Below are 18,131 nucleotides of genomic sequence, written 5' to 3' on the forward strand. Positions count from 1 at the left end.
AGGAGAGGGATAACTGTTGTAACTATACTAATGTACAACACGAAAGAGGATATTTTATACTGCGTTGGCGATTTAATTCATAGCATTGGCCGTAAGTTGCTGGCTTTTGTGCAACCAACTTTGCAGGATCTTCATTCACAGCTGATACAGGGAGGCACTGTAATTATCTGCCGATTAACGCACATCTACAAGTATTTAATGGACCCGGATATGTTTTACATACATCGCAGTCAAGTTAACACTAACAAAATGTAATTGCGCTTTGGGCGTACAATATAAGGTCATATTTGAGGAACGGTAATATTTAAAAAACAGATCCCAAAACTAAACACCTAGCAGTCATCATACACCTCCTGCTCTTTACTCTTTATTTCTACAGAATGACTGAAAGATCACACTAGACACCCAGTCTAAAAATAACATGCTAATACAACAACACAGCAGGTTTCTCTGTGCTAGTATAAAATATTATATATTACACACTTAAAACAGTCCAAGACTACTGCCTGCATAACCCACAAACAGTTAAAAGAATACCATTTGCCTTAATTGTGTGTTTATTTAGAACAATAACTGGACTCTTTAAATTAATAAAGTAACTCATTGCCAAAGCCTGCTACAGTCAAGTAAATGGATGTAAAAAAAACAATAAATAAATAAAAAAATGAAAATAAATAAAATAAATCAATACTCAGTGTTCTCCCCAGGCTGTTTTTTGCGGGTGCACCATCGGGCACTTTGGGAGCCTGCAAGTGGGGACAGTATCTGGGAACTGTATAAAAAGGACCAGATCCTACAGACTTTGCAGCTTTTTCATAATCAGACGACTGGGCCTCTAATAAGAGGAGGAAAATTCTTGATGCCATCCGGGTGGAAAAATGTTCTGGGAAGAACACTGAATACTCCCACTGGACAGACCTCCTCAGGCTATGCAATATGCACCCAGTTTACTATTGGTGAGGTTATTAACCTGTCCATGGCCATCTAGCCTGTGCTATGGTATAAGCTTGTTACAGCCCTACACCAATCAACTCTAACCCACGTCAATTCAAGCTTTTACAATGATAATTATAGGGCCTTTAAAGAACAAAGCTTGGACCAAGAACACAATAACCATTCACTGCTGAACCGTAAGCATGTAGTTATTTAACAGCGTCCCTATCTTTCAAAGCTACATTCTGACTTGTATTTTCTATATTACTTATTATTAGGATTTTGCATACACACACTAAACAATGAATTAATAATTAAAGCAGCGCAAGAGTGCTATATTTAAACTAGAATGGAAATGCTATAAAAGAATGCAAATCACAAGGAACTAGTTTGTTCTCTTATTAGCCTGGCTTCCAAACTGTACATAGGGGTTGTAGTTAAGTGCCCGCCGCACGGGATGCCGGCAGTCGAAATCCCGACCCACGGGCAGAACACCGCTACCGGAATCCTGACGGCGGAATCCCAACTGCCGGCTTCCCGAACGTGGATATAGCGGCCTGGGTTAGCCTTACGCTGCATGCGGGTAAGGGGGGGGGGGGTGTTGGAGTTAGGTTTAGCCACCAGTGGGGGGTTAGGCTGCATGGGGGGAGGAGATTGGGGTTAGGCTGCAGACAGGGGGGGGGTTAGGTTTAGGCACCACCAGGGGGGGTGGGAGTGCGGTGGGTTAGGTACTAAGGGGGGAGGGTTAGGTTTAGACACTAAGGCGTTAGGGTTAGGATGCAGGAAGGGAGGGTTAGGGATAGGTGGTGAAGGGGGGAGGGTTAGTATACTCGGAGCCCCTGTCGGGATTCTAAGCATCGGGATGCCGCTGTGTGTTTCGATGGCCGGCATCCCATACCCAACCTGTATATAGTTGTGTTTATCATTTCAGACACAAAGTAGTTTCGGTACGGGAGGCCAACACTCACTATTTCCATAGTGAGTATGTCGACTTGACTATGCCAGTGCCAGGATCCCGACATAGGTGTAATGCTATCTGGAGCATTTTAACCATGTGGATGTAATAACTTTCAACATGCTGGTAAACAGTAACGAATTTTGGGGTCAATTCAACTAACTGCAATCAGAAGTCTCGTAATGACTGCACATCACAACCAGAACATTACTTATTTTGCCTTGTACCCATATTAACAATGCAAAGGAAAAGTAACAATGTTGCTCTATCGTAATTCAGCATGATATGCGCAACTGTGCATTGCCACCACACATCACTCTGAATTGTACTGGTCCCTAGAAGTCATGTAGGTAGTATAAGAATCCAATTAGTGGCAAGGTGCAGTCGCAATGTGCCGCTGTGCACATCACCACTAATTGCGCTAATCCAACATCACAGATTTTCCTGTGCCCTCTATCGTGTGCTAGGAAAAACTTGTGGTATTGATAATTTAAAGTTTATATATATATATATATATATATAGATATATATATATAGAGAGAGAGAGAGAGAGAGAGAGAGAGAGAGAGAGAGATATATAACACTACAACCTATAGCAAGAAAACAGCATCGTACCCTTATACCTACAGACATAGGCTAAACCATTCCAACCACAAGCTATACTCAGGCCACATGAAAGGGCACAGAAAATAAAGTGCTTTATATAACTGCTCTACATAACCTAAAACTAAGCTCAGGCGCTGCTCCAAGTATCTAGGAGATAGCCAATAACTCTTTTTTTTTCTAAATAAAAAAAAAAGTTAAGTCAAGAATCTGCCCAGGGGCTCAGTACTGATTAAGCTACAAAGTGCTCGGTAAAGTGCTTAAGAGATAGTACAATGAAGAAATCCAAACGTTTCTATTGCTTGAATGTATTCTTTACTTATAAAGATTGTTCTGAACCTTATGACATCCTGTACATTTTAGTATTGTTCCATCGTTCTACACTATTACATTACTGGGCCTGTTTTTAAACATCCTCCAAAAAATTCTACACGTTTTAGCCAACATGTTTTCTTTCCAATATGTTTTCTTATATTGTTGGGCAGAATACAAAAATAAGTCACTAATACATACTGTCATCAAAGGACGCCGAGGCGAAGCACACTTTAAATGGGTGGCAGTAAAGTGTAATCCTTAGCATCCTATTAAACACCCAGCATCATGAGTCAATGCTCGATTGAGCTTATAATATAATGAAGCAGAAAACATGGGAGGACAGGACCTGAACGGACTTGCCAGCGTTTCCCCGGGTTGAACAGACAGTCACTGTGACAAAATGCTATTATTAGGAATAACGCAAGCTACGATACCATGACTGCCACCCCCATATGTGAAGAAAAGATTTGTCTGTATGCGAGTTACAGACTGAAAGAAACTTAAATATTACAAGCCACCCTTCAAATCTCACGTCCCCACTGTAGGGAAGATCGCTACTTCATTTATCAGTACTTTGATAGGACTTCTATGGCTCAGGGTCCCTGTGTGTCTATATAAAACCAGGTGTGTGGTATGATATGTAGACATTCAGAATTGCCAAACCTCACATGCCAGAATCTCGACACGTTCTGAATGTCGACATGGGCATTATGTTAACATATCGACATACAGAACTGTTGACATGGTCATTATGTCAACAGTCAACGCAGCAACAGCATTTTCCACTATTTTAGTCTAACCCTAAATTTAGCACTAAAATGCTATTTTGACATTTTTGACTGTCGACATGCACAATGCCCACATAACAAACATGTCGACATTTCAGTATGACGACATATCAACATAATGTCCATGTTGACATTCCAACTGTCGACATTCAGCACATGTTCGCAATCTGACCGGATATCATAACCAGGACCTCTGCCACTCACCCATGACACCCTTCATGACTCTGCCTAGAGGATGGTCTATTTAGATTGTTTCCCATATCGTGTGTCTATTTAACTGAAGCCAAAAAAAAAAACAACAAAAAACAAAACGACTAAAAAAGTTGAATGTCACCTATTTACACACCGTGTACTGAAAGACGTTCCATGAGATGGCATAATCTCCTCATGCGTGTGAGAGATTATTTTATATGTCATTTACACCTGTCCTGCAAGCATTTGCATATGGTGGCATGGCAATTCATTAGTGAGAACATAAGCCTCCTATAATTATTATACTTCTGTACATACATGTACCGTACAATTAAGAATACATTGCAAAGAAGCCGTAAATGTTGAAATGTATAAACCCCTTTATTCCGTAAAAGTTTGACATCTCCAAGAATTCTGAAACATAAAAATACAACCTCACTTGCGCTTGTGAAATATGTTCCAAATGTTCATATATTTCAATACGAAAATCCACGGTACATGGAAAAATAAAAGATAAAAGAAGACACAAATGTGTCATAAAGTTCTCACATGTATGCTTACGTTCAATGACGTGGTACTGGCATATAAAGGTATCTTTAGGTTGATCACCAACCCAATATCTTCACACCAGATTGCATCACGTCCATCAATGAGCGGTGAAGAAACGTAAGCATACATGTGAGAACTTCACTATGTGCCTTCTCTTTCACGGATTGGGCGACATCTCTTCAAAGGGAGAAGGAATCTAAGCTTGGAGAGGATCTCTATACCCACTTTATTGATACTACCAACACATCTATGCGGTGGTGTGCATTTAAGAAATGACTTTATGTCACATTTGTGTCGTCTTTTATCTTTTATTTTTCCATGTACCGTGGATTTTCGTATTGAAATATATGAACATTTGGAACATATTTCACAAGCGCAAGTGAGGTTGTATTTTTATGTTTCATGATTGTTAGGAGTTGGTGACCTATTACATACCTTTTGCAGCTGTGAGGTCCAGCGCCGTTAAGTGGTATTTTTTGTATTCAAATCTCCAAGAATTCTGCAGTTCACAGAAAATGTAATAAGACTATAGTATACCGAAGTATAACCTGCTGAGATTTCTAGAAAAGCAGAAGGTGAACCTCTTTCATACAATGGCAATATGGAGTCATGCCTGATTAAATCATTACAACGGTTTTGAAACCTGTGCCAAACCTCACATGCCAAGTGGGTGCCGTTAATTTTTATCACTTCAAACAGGCCTTACTATATTATCAAGACTAGTAACATACGATGGGCGGGATGTACTAAAGGCGCAAAGTCTATAAAACCCCCGAAAATGCAGTTTTCAGGGGTTTTACCGCATTCCCCAGAGTGTACTAAGTCCTGAAGCCTATGACCTTCTTATCGAGAAGCTACCCCTCCTGTGCATGCGCAGATGGACGCCAGAGGGAATTCTGGGTGTTAAGTCCCTCTGTCTCGAGCCATCGCAAAGGAAAGCTCTTATCGGGAAGGCCGTCCTTTGCGATATTCTTGGCATATACCGCAGTAATGAACCGCGGTATGTACCCGAAGACAAGGGGGATGTACCGCATTGCGGATGCGATGCTTAGTAGAGCACACCCTATGCCTGAGTGCATTTATATACGATTTCCTTGCAGTCCACTGCACTGGGTCCTATTAATGTATTTTAAGTAGCCTCTTTTTAAAAAAAAGTATCATCCTTAAAAATCATGCAGAAAAAAAAGCAGTTTCCACATGAGTTGTGTATCACTGCAATTTACTAAAGGCAGAATGTAGTAGATATCACAAATATCTCCTGCGCTCAGCTAAATAACACAGAATACGGCAGCTTCCATTTATGGGGGCTGCAGTCTTCTTGAGATGGCATTAACCATTGTAGCTTATGGGAAAAAAATTAAGCAATTATTTTTGGGATGCAATCGGGAAGCCGGCTGACGTAAGCCCGACGGCCAGCTTCCCGACTGCATTATCCCGGCGAGGGTTAAATGACAGACGTCTAAATCTAGACGGCTGTCATTTTTCCGACGCCGGGAGACCGGCGCCCGGCATCCCGAACGAAGGGATGCCAGGCGCCGCCAGCAGACAGCCGCGGGGGGGGGGGGGGTTAGGTTTAGGGCTCCCGGGGGGGACTTAGGGTTAGGCACCCCCGGGAGGGTTAGGGTTAGGCTAGGGGGAGGGAAGGTTAGGGTTAGGCATCCCCAGGGGGGGGGGGGGGGGGTTAGGGTTACGCACTTAGAGGGGGGATTTGGGTTAGGCACAGGGGGGGAGGTTAGGGTTAGGCACCCCTAAGGAGGGTTAGGGGGGATAGGTTAGGAGATACTTACCTTAGGATGATCGGGATTTCCAGCGCTGTCGGGCTTCCGCTGCCAGGCTCTGCCGTTTTGTCGAGCTGCCGCTGCCGGGATTCAGACTCCCGGCCATGCGGCCACCGGGATATCATACAGATTCCATTATTTTTGGAGTCTATTGTACATGCATGGCCTGGTGGAAGCACATGCACATATAGCTCAAACTCCTCACTCCTAGAGCTCAATCCAATTACAGGCAATATATTTGCAAGTGCAAGTAAGTGTGGCTATATGCTGCACTAACGGGACCGTCGGATTCATGAATTTTTGTTAGCAGCCCCATAGTGTTGCATACAATAATCCATACATCTGGAGCGGGATAGGACCATGAGGGAGGCGATTCCAATGCCATTGGTGGCATTTAAAAACCATTTCAACAGAAACTTGCCCCTCTTGCGTGCTGGGGCAAGTAAACTGGATTGAGCCCCCAGCATTAGGCTGCTAGTGAAACTGAGAAAATCACCGTTTAGGAATGGGAATTTTGCTGGGAGACCCAGGTTGATAAATAAGTAACAAATATTTAAATTATCAGAACTTTAACACAAATATTATTATTATTATTATTATTATTAAATAGACACCTAATTATGTTGAATCAGTTCAGTATTATACAAAATTGTACTTACTTTACAAAAAATTTAACACTCCGAGAGGGACATATTGATCATAAATTTGGTAGTCAGATAAGATGGGTAAAAACAAACTCAAACCAACCCGAAATCTTGAAAAAGTAAAGGAAAACTAATAAGTAATAACTAGTCAAAAATTTTAGCACTCCAACAATATTCAGGAACGACAGCAGCCATGTGTAGGAAATGAGAATTCCCGTATTATTCAATGATTTAGTAAAATAGCACTGTGCTTATATGTTCCTACATCCAGTTAGAAATCAGAAATACTCTGCGCTGCTGTTATTGCTCAATTTTTTTTCTAACTCCCCATGCAATTTCCTGTTTTGAAAAGAAAGGCAGGTACTCTGACCATGGGTCAAACTCAAACCCAAGATAAAATGTTAACTTAGAGACTGCTCTAGATCATAAGCTCTGCTCTTACCTCAGATGAGATAAGGCAGAAATTTTGAAAAGGCAGAAAATATTTACGTACATCGGCTGAAGCTACACAAGACTTGTAGAAGGATTTTTTACTTTTTTCTGATTACAACACACTGTAGATATATCAGACACAAGGAACAGTGGGCCCGATTCAGAGCCGTACGCTATTTGCGGACGGTCGTTCTGAAAAAGCGGCTGGCTATTTAAATGAAGTGCTCACTCTTTGCGGTCTGTTGACGCCTCTAAGTCTGAACGAGCTAACAAAACCTGCGGCCGCTATTTTGAGAAAAACGCCCCCTGGTCGCTCGCATCATACGTCATCTCCGGTATTTATTAGATTAATCGAATACATCGAAGGGCGTATGAACTGCTCGCTATTCTTGTGGTAGCATTTTCCTACCGCAATCATGCGAGCAGTTCTGGCTAAAAGACAACCAAGTAACGTGGTCAATGACGCTGCTTTGTTAATTATGCACTCCCATTAAACGCCTGTTTTGACCGTTTGGCACGCCTGCGTTCGGATTTCCACTCCCACTTTTTCAAGCACCTTCCCCTGTTACCACCCACAAACGCCTCATCCTGTCACTCAAATTAGCAGACATTCGCTATTTTGCGAGCACATGAATTTCGACCGCACTGACTGGTTCGCGCATGCGTATTACGACCCGAACGCATGCGCAGTTGTGCGAACATCGCTCGGAGCGAACGGCTCTGAATCAGGCCCAGTGTGTGGTTTCAGGGAACGTACAAGGAAATGGCCATTAGTCAGAACAATCTGGGGAGTTTTACGTTGAATAATTGGAAGTCCCATCCAAGTATAGTCAGTGGCAGTGAAATAAAACACTTTTCAGACAAAAATTGCCCCAAGCACTGTAAACATGTAGTGCTGCAATAATTTATAGCACTATGCAGTTACATGTAACACAAGAAGTTATAAAATAAGGTTATATATCCATTACTTTGTGTCAACTGTAGGCATCTGTAATACCTATGCCTGCCATTAGTTTAAATCAGGCATGTCAAACTCAAAATACCAACTGGGCCGAATATTCAAGGTCTAAGTGTGCGGGCACCAACAAAATAAAAGTCTTATATGCAATTTTGAAAGGATTATTAATAAAAAAACAAATGCAGTTCCCCCCTGTAGTAGTGCCCCTTATGCAATTCCTCCCTGTATTAGAGCCCCTTATGCAATGCCCCCTGAAGTTGCGCCCATTATGCAATGCCCCGTATACAGTGCCCCCAGTAGTGCCCATTATACAGTGCCCCCAGTAATATCCCTAGTAGTGCCCTTTATGCAGTGCCCCAGGGTGCCGCTTATGCAGTGCCCCAGTAATGCCCCTAGTAGTGCCCCTTATGCAGTGCCCCAGTAGTGCCCCTTATGCAGTGCTCCCTCCCAGTATAGGACAGGCCCCACTCACCTGTGCAGTACTTACCGTCATCACTCCCACCGTTCCGCGAAGACGCTGCCGCTGACTGGATCTAATCCAGAGCGGCAGACGCAGGCCCCTCTCATCGCGGGGGACGCTGGCCTCTGAAGCAATCAGAGGCTTCTTTAGTCTCTGATCGCTTCAGAGACGAGGGTTGCCAGCTTTAAATAAAGTAAACACTGCCCAATCGGAGCCGAGCTCCGATGGTGGCAAGGGTGTGGGCGGCATATTACATATATTTGGCTACATAAAATGTTTAATCTGGCCACATGTTTGATATGAATGCTTTAAATAGTTATATTAACAGTGGTCTTTACAGGCCATTTGGAGAGGAGGGGGAAGTGGATGGAACTAGTGCAAAGAGATCGAATAAGAGCTGTTGCCAATAGCAGCAAGTCAGATGCATACTAGAAAACGGGGAAGCAACCTGTGGCCTTCCAGCTGCTGTGGAACTACACAACCCAGAATGCCCTGCCACAGTTTTAGCATGCTCTATCACCAAAACTGTGGCAGGGCATGTCGAGGTGTGTAGATCCACGGCAGCTGGAGGGCCAAAGATTGCCTTCCTTGCTTTAGAATAGTTGTTAGAATGTGGTTGCTATGGGCAACATTGATTATTTATTTTCTCCTTTGCATTAGATTTCATAAATATAGCCGTGTCCCTGAGGAAACTTGCAGGGATATTTAGGACAGGCCACCTATAAAACCTGCTGAAAATACAATTGGGAAAGTTAAAACCCCAGTGACACATGTTACAGCCTCGTGGTTTCTGATATTTACGTGCCCCAAGGCATGTGAAGAACCTGTTATGGGGAGCTCTACTGTATTTCTGCAAGTAGATTCCAGACTATATTTAATCCTAAGTATTCACTGTTAAGTAACTAAATCTTTGTGTGTATTCGAGGAAGCTGACCCTATACGGGGACAACTTCTGTCAACAGATTACTTGTAGATTTAGTCCAACTATGACCCTCAGCCTAAATAGACTAGGGTGACTAGGACTGGTGGCACTGGGGATTTGCGGTAGGAAGAATTAGCCTTGCCCTGACGGTGTTAATAAGCATTTGCCTGAGCCGATGATGATCAATCTGTGTTTTTTGTTTTTACAAGATTTGAAAAAAAAAAAAAACCCCAAAAGAAAAATTCTTTAAATTATTTTGAAAAAATCTGTAGTTTCTATAGAACAATAGATGTTCTCTGCCTCCGGCTGTCACTGAGGAATTTACATTTGCTATTGAGGAGATTTAGTACTATGACTTAACACCTTCATACCCAGTGGTGGGTTATGTATTAACCCCTCTGTGTTTGTAGATATTTCGCATTTCCTAACCAACCATATTTTTGAAGTATTTGTTAATAAGTGAGTAATCCAGTGAGGCAAGTGTCAGATTTGTTTTTCCAGGACTTTTGGAGGAATGCCTAATGAAGAATTTCACCTTTGTGCGCAACGATCAGATAACTAGGAACCATATGCAACAGATGAGCCCACAAGCTGCAGTAAAAAGCCAGGGTTATAAAAAATGGTTTATACACTGGGTAGGTCACATCATTGAGGATTCAGGTGAACTATCCCACAGAATAGTTACAAATACTTTCCAGTTATGGTAAAGTAGTATCTACATTCTAGGCAATTATATGTTAGGAGATTGGATTCCATGCACTAAAGCAGAAACAGGGAAAAGGAACCTACAGATTGGAGAAAAAAAATGTTCCTCATAGAGGGACATAGAGGGCCTGATTCAGGAGGTGCACGCTATTGCATCCGCAACGGCGTCTTAGCCGCAGTGTAACTTACTATTTATGCTTATACCACAGCCGATGAAATTCTTCCAGAGACATCGGCGGTGGGGCTAATCCACCGCTTTGCGGATTAAGATGCACCATCGGTAGCACCATTGGTCATTGCACCAGCGCTATGGAGACGCAGATTATATGTCTGAACATGGCCGCCTGCGTCAGTGCAACTGGGTCTTAAGAAGCAGCCGTTGACCGCGACACGCCCGCTTCTGGCTAGCCACCCCGTTACCACCCAGAATCGCCTACTGAAATTGCCTCTCTATCCAAATTTGTTCTGCGCCTCAGAGCGGTAACCATCAGGATGCAGGCACAGTGCAGCTCATATAGCTACGCAGACTGAGAACATCGGCTGCTTGCATGTGGCACTGACACAGAGTCAGGCCCAGAAGGTGTCTGCAATAGTAGATAACTATTTCATAAGTACTACATTCACTTATTCAAGTATTTTTCCCGAATAGGTTACAAGGCTAATATGATCGGTAACCCACATGTCTAAACAAGAACGGTCCAAATATATGATCAGCTGTGCAGATCTAAGCTGACAAAAATAAATAAGACGTGCACCCTGCTTTTGATTTTGGCTAGAAGATAGTAGTTTAGGTCTAAATAAAAAACAATGCACAGTTCACAGGTGAAATATCCAACACCAGAAACGCCTAAAGGGCCACATACATCTACAGATTGCCCGATCCTCCGGTCAGACCAGAAACACCGATCCGCCATCGATGTGAAAATTTATATGTTAAAAGTCACCGATTTGCAAATCACGATTATATTTTGATTGTGATCAACAAAATCGGTGAAATCCAACATGTTGGATTTCACCGATCCTCCGACCCCAGCATCTGCGGATTGGGGAATTGCGACAATCAGTCGCGGGTGTATGGGGGCCTTTAGTTATGCTAAGAGTACAAATTCCATAATCCTCAGCAAGTCAATTGCTGGCAGAATATCCCGGCCATTGGACATCCATATATCCCTTCCCTTTGTGCTACTACTTCTATAATCTTATAGCAACATACCAGTATTTATGGTTATAGATATTTTAACAACCCTGGAAAGGGCCTCATAGGAATTCTATGCACTCTTCTGCCAGGCCGTAAATGGTAAAACACGGCATAGCAAACATGCATACAATGTGAAATGGGATACCAATCTATGCTTTCAGCTCCATTAATGCTTGCAAAATACAACGTCCTCTGGATATTGTCATATCTATCTCTGTTACACTGTGCTAGCTATGTAGGGAGTAAGCTGTTTTTTTTTTTTACCTTCCATAGGCAAAACGTCTGTCCTTGTGATGGTCACCAAAGGTGTCCCACAGCCTGAGAGACACACTCACTTCATCAACAACATCCCGGGAACGCTCAAGGACCTGCATGAAAGCCATAAATACAAAAGATACAGGTTTAGTGCTGCAGCAACCTCCACACTTCCAATAATTCTGCAGCTTGTGCACTATTTAATGTGACATCACAGAATCTTTTGCTGAAATGCAGTATGCTGAGCTAATAAAGAACAGTCTGTGATTAGCAATAAACATTAGCTAGCAAAAGTTAATACAACCCCTTTATCTAAATTACAAGTCAACAGTATGCAAAGAAATCTTGTAACAAGAATTGTACGGCGGGACGCAGCCCACTTTTATCAGGGCTATGTAGATTAAGATGGGCTGCCCCCAAATAAAAATAAATTGCAGAGACTCTATGCGTTTCCGTCCTATTACTGACGACTTAACACTTTCTATATGGAATGCAGTAAGGCTACTATCTTCAGACCAGTGGCGTAAGTTCATTCCAGACGCCCGGAGGCACGTTATACTTTGGTGTCCCCCTCCGTCACAGCCGTGACACTGTAATGTAGCAATTCGCATGCAGACAGGCTATAGATAGATGAAGGCAGCAGCTGATGGTCTGACATGGAGCTCTCCACTAGTGTATGGTGGCTTCTCAGGTGCCGGGAAGGGGTGCCATGTACGGGTGGCCATCACGAGTACACTCCTGGTACATAGTTACAGCCCTAACTGGGGTTAAACGTTGTGGACAATGGAGGAGGTGCCCCTTCAGACCTGGAGCCTGACAGCAGGCACCTCCATTGTCTCCCGTAGATCTGCCCCTGCTTCAGACTAAGCACGCTGTCACCCTCTCTCTCTATCCATGTTATATAAATACACACACACAGGCATTTTGCTTGCAACCAATGGAGCGGATTCTGTCTTAGGAACAAAGCAAGAACAGCCAGTAACTGTGCGCGTTCGTAAAACCATGCTGCACTGCAGGTAGGCAGATGTAAAATGTGCAGAGAGATTTAGGGCACGCTGGGCATTACACTGTATGTGAGTGCAGCTTTACATTTTCAGCTCCAACCTGCAGCTTCGTAAATATCGCCCTTAGATTTGTAAGGGGCATGACCAAACTGAAATCTAAATTGCAGTGTAAAAATTAAGCTGTCCATCATTTGTGGGCTCCATGCAAAATCAGCCAGTAGTTACCCTGCATGCAAAGAATAAATGTATTTACACCCTTGCATTGCAGCGTGGTTTGTCAAAGTTACTTCTTTGCTTCCAAGTCAGAATCAGCCCCAATATATCAGAGATCCCATGACGATTTGCTACCTGGTAAGGTATATGCTTATATTTCCCCTGAAACGGGCAATTTTAAATGAACCCCCCCTTACCTCATAGTAGTACTGGGTGGGTTCATATAGCTATTGCTACTGCTGAAGTATAATCACTGTGATGCTCCAAAGGCCCCCATACATCAGCAATGTATTGGGCCAATTCACCGATCCCCAGATGCTGGGATATCGGTGAAAAACAACATGTTGTATTTCCCCGATTTGCTGATCACGATCAATATATAATCGTGATCAACAAATCAGGGATTTTTAACATGTTGAATTTCACCAATTCCACAATGTATCGGTGACGACCAAAGGCCGGCAGTCCACATATACGATCGGCGGATCTGCATTTCCAGTACAATAGAGGGATTGGTGAATCGCCCAGCAAATGTATGGGGCCCATAAGTCTGACATGATGAAGGATAAGGATTGGGGTGGGTTTATTTCCCTCCCACTTTGAAATACATTGAAATAGAGAATAGTAGTGAAATGTTTAGTGCAAAATAACTCAAAGCATTTAGAAAAAATATGCTTAGAACAATATTACATTTACAGTACTAGGGATGTGGACATCTCCTATATAGAGGGTTCTGATCAACACTAACACATTGCTTTGTGCATACTATCCTGCAATATTAACTAAATACAGCATATAAAAATGTTGGCATTTGCTTTTCAGCCATATCTGTATATAAGGCAGAACTGCCCAGAGAAGACAGAGCTGTGTTATAGCCCATGTCAGCAAAAATAATCAGATTATCCTAATGATATAACTACATGGCTAGGGAGCACAGGATGGACTTCATTACAGAACGGGATGCAGAAGCCACTAGATTAAATTCATCTGACAAAACACTGCAGATTTTTATTGTTCTATACATAGTGTAAAGCTGACTCTATTTGTTAAAATGAGTCTGCTTGTCCCTAATACACAACACAGCAGATTGTGTGACCTGTGAATTACTGACAACATTAGGGGTCAGACAGAGAGAATTAGGAGTTACTGACTTACCTCCTGGCACACACGATACTGATCTATTGCCCATACAGTCGGTACATGGGTGGCCAGCAGCTGGTACTGAGTTAAGGTGGTGTTACATGCCCTTGCGCAGATAAGTCGCGTCTTGCCCACAGCATTGTCTCCCACGACCACGCACTTTATGGTTTCCACATTGGGCCTCTCGTAGTCCATATCAGTGTCCATTTAGGCAGACCTGAGAAAAGCATAAATGGTCCCGAGAATCAGTATGGTACAAGCAATTCACTCCCAGATCTGTGAATAGCTGCTGTATAACTAAATATGACAGGCATGTCCCTGCTTTTATACTGTCTGAAAACGCCCTTAGCTGTGAAGTCTTCATGTGACCGAGCACACCTGGGTGAGATAAACAGAACGCCTTGTGTTTTCTCCAAACACAGACCAGTCCACTTAGGGTGTATCTAGAATATAGCCGATTTACACTATGCATCTGATAAATACACTACAGCGTGGGCTATGCAGCTTACATTACACAAACCTTTGTATCTTCATCCCAAGCAATACAGCAAAAACTGACACAGCTATTCTATACTGCATCAGTATGAGACACACACACACACACACACATTATATATATATATATATATACACAAACACACATACATTATATATATATATATATATATAATGTATGTATTTATATTGCACACAAACGTACACACACAGGTCTATGTGCTTCTTAACTTTTCTATGGTGACCCAACAAATAATAGCTGTGGATCCTACTCCTTCCTAGCCATTGATTAAATAATGTGCTACCTATACATTACTACAGTTGTTTCTAAGTATATTATGATTTTAAAAAAATTATCAATCATTGCTTTATTGTTTAGCAATAGGTTTGCAATGAGAAGGTCATGTATTGTGGACCAACCAAAAGTGGCACGGAGACTGGGACCCATGCTTTGGTGGTCTCGACCACTAGGTTTAAAGGCCTGAAGTGCAAAAGGGGAGACCAGCTGAAAAGCAATTCATGCTATGTAAACTCTCTCAACATTAACAATTATTCTGAGGTTTTACTGCAGTGCAGTAATTATACGTGTTAATTTTGTACATGTAATCCCCTAGGAAGCCAGTTATTACACCACTTCAGCATCTCTGCTTTCTAGACCAGGCATCTATTCTCAGAGCTTGTTAAGTGGCACCAAGAGATATTATGCTAAATATTACAATGGCTTATGAGAGGCAGCTGTATCATGCTTTCTAGAAATCATGAACTAGACTTCATTTTCTAGAAATCGTCTATACAACTGCTTCTCAAGTCTAAAGAAAGAGTACAAAAACCAAGATTGACTTTTCATCAGACCTAAACCAAACAAGGGTGATCAACATGCAGTAGTGCAGTAACTGAACTACATCGCCCAGCTACAACATAAACTGGAGAGAGCAACCTATTTCTGAACCAGAAAATTTCCTAAGCAGACATTTCTGGAAAGATAACCAATACACCATACATCTAAATTCAATGTCTAAAAAGGTTTGCTGTACTTATTATATATTTGTTTTTAAATGATTAAAAAATAAGTGGTTTAATTTAAAATAGTAGGGGTGACCCCAGTACTACAATCTTATGTTTTGCAGACAGGGTGCTTCCAGGTGTGCATCCGGGGCCCTTACGCCAAGTATTGTTTTGCAGTTTGGCGGCACCGTGATGAAACCCCCATTGAGGAACGTGGATGCCCATGACATTGCCCCAGGATATCTTGTGAGGCACACTCTCTGGACCCCATTACCCATCCAGTGACCACCTCCTATTTTGTGCAAGGTAACTATATAATTATATGTACTATGGTGCCTCTCCTATCATTTTGTTCTAGATCCACCACTGGGATCTACCATCTCTCAAACTTCTATAAATTTTAAATTATTATTTTTTTTTAAATGTGATATTTGAACAGTCAAATCTTTTATATTTGTTAAAAAGATATCATTGCTGCTTACATGACACAATATTTATTGATCACCTCACTGACATGGGATGTGAGACAGACTTTCACTAAAATATGGCAGAATGTAACCGACAACTTCTAAATAATTTTTTGAGAAAATATAGCAGTTATGACATTTCTAGAAAAACAATATTTTACAGATTACCCCCAAGTACAACAAACATAATTATTGACATACAGTTTATATGTATAACCAGGGGTTAAAGTGGGCAGGAACGAGGTGGAACTGGGTTCCGTCACCTCTAATGGTAAGTGGGACTAGTTCCACTCCACCACGTCCCTGCACAGAAGTCCCACAGACAGAGAGCCACACTGTCTGGCTGCGGTCGCCTCCCCCTCCTCGGTTTCCAGCTCCATGTTCCTCCTCTGACCGCGGCCCGCCCCTTCTGTCACTCACTGTGTGGGCCGGCGCCCCGGTGGCTCCTTTTGCAGGATAGTGTATGTGATCGCCGCTGCATAGTGCACGGAGGAGCCGCAAAGAGGAGCAGGGGCCAGGGCAGGTACGAGGAGAGCTGCTGCTAGAGGGACATGGGAGGGAGAGAGGGGCATAAGCTGCTTGTGGGAGAGGTGACACAGGGGCAAGGAGCTGCTGCTAGAAGGACACGGGGGGGATAAGCTGCTGGCAGGAGAGGAAACACAGGTGCAGAGCTGCTGCTAGAACGACATGGGGGGGATAAGTTGCTGACGGGAGAGGAGACACAGGGGCTCGGAGCTGCTGCAAGAGGGACCTGGGAGGGGGGAGGGGGAGTATAAGCCGCTGGTGGGAGAATAGATACAGGGGAAGGGAGCAGCAGGGGCAGGGAGCTGATGGTGAAGGACGCAGGGGCAGGGAGCTGCTGGAAGGACACAAGGGGGTAAACTGAAGAGACACAGGGATGGTATGGGAGTGAAGACACAAGAATGGCACTGATGAGATGCAGGGGGGAGGCCTGATGCTTGTGATAGACAGGACGATGGTGCTGAAGAGACGGTGGGTGGATAGTGTTGGAGAGACGTGGGGGATGAAGCTGGTGAGACGCAAGGGGGAGAAGCTGTTTAGAGACAAGGGGATGAAGCTTATGAGATTCAGGGGGGTGGTACTGATGAGTAGCAAGGGGGGTGGCACTGTAGAGATGCAGAGGGATGAAGGTGGAGAGACGTAGGACGTAGTCTCTCCAGGATGTTTGTTCAGGGAAGTTCATATTTTGCCTTACCCCAAAACGTACATTACTATGTATTATCTTGTATGAAGATTAAATATTATTCCTACCCAAACCGGTGGCTACCGTACCACGTGTTCTTTTATATGCATACTGAATACTGGCTCAAGGCACTGTCTGCCTTGGGAGGCTCAATTACTTCAGAAGACCTTCATTGAAAAGAAAGCACAGGCGATACATAGTGGTTGCAAAAAAACATGGGGCACCCAAGTGACAGACTTGTTTATGGGGACCCCGTAAAAAAAAAAACAAAAAAAAAAAAAACTTACACTGATGGTATAGAACTTTTTTTTTTTTTTTTAAAGTGACCTAACACTGTAGACTCAGCTGATGGCAGGAGTACTAAAAAAAAGCATCTAAAATGTATTTCACACTGTCAAAGCCCCCATAGATGCTGGCCCCCGGCCATTCACTTTAAAAGTTTCCTATACACAACAGTGTGTGTGTGTAAAGAACAGGTTTCACAGCTGTTCTGGCCTCTCTGCCTAGCATTGGGGGAATAGGCAGCAGGAGAGATGAGTTCCACCACCTCTCCAGGACCACTTTAGGCCCTGTGTATAACTATAAAAAAATAAATAAATCACTGTAGCACTGCAAATGACAAACACCATAGCAAATATGCCACAGTGTAACACAATTAATACGTTTATATACTGCTTGGTGCCTTAGGGGGGTTAAGTGGAAGTTGAAGCCTGTCACTTACGAGAATATTTTCCCAAGCATAATGTCGATTGACCCCTAGACATTACCTTGTAATTCAATAGCTGTGTTTGAAGCTGACAGTACTCTGGGTATGAGAACAGTTATTTACAGTTCTGGGTGCGAGATATTAACTGGGGTAATTACCAATGTCTCCATATGGCATGCCAAGGGCTGAATAAAAATAGCAGCAGGCAAC

The 18,131-nt window shown here is 42.9% G+C and overlaps 1 protein-coding gene across 4 annotated transcripts in view; it reads right to left on the reverse strand.

The window, feature by feature from the left end:
* Nucleotides 1-18,131, reverse strand: part of RHOBTB1 (Rho related BTB domain containing 1) — an 86,758-nt gene that overhangs the window by 12,787 nt on the left and 55,840 nt on the right. For all 4 annotated transcript variants that reach the window (XM_088450471.1, XM_088450470.1, XM_088450473.1 and 1 more), the window contains 2 exons: nucleotides 14,060-14,261; nucleotides 11,697-11,800 (listed from right to left, as the gene is read on the reverse strand). In XM_088450471.1, the coding sequence (XP_088306597.1) occupies nucleotides 11,697-11,800; nucleotides 14,060-14,251 (296 nt within the window). In that variant the 5' untranslated portion in view covers nucleotides 14,252-14,261. The remainder of the gene's footprint in view (nucleotides 1-11,696; nucleotides 11,801-14,059; nucleotides 14,262-18,131) is intronic.

The sequence above is a fragment of the Taudactylus pleione genome, unplaced genomic scaffold (assembly GCF_031769625.1).
Source record: "Taudactylus pleione unplaced genomic scaffold, aTauple2 ptg000518l, whole genome shotgun sequence".
In the NCBI taxonomy this organism is placed as follows: Eukaryota; Metazoa; Chordata; class Amphibia; order Anura; family Myobatrachidae; genus Taudactylus; species Taudactylus pleione.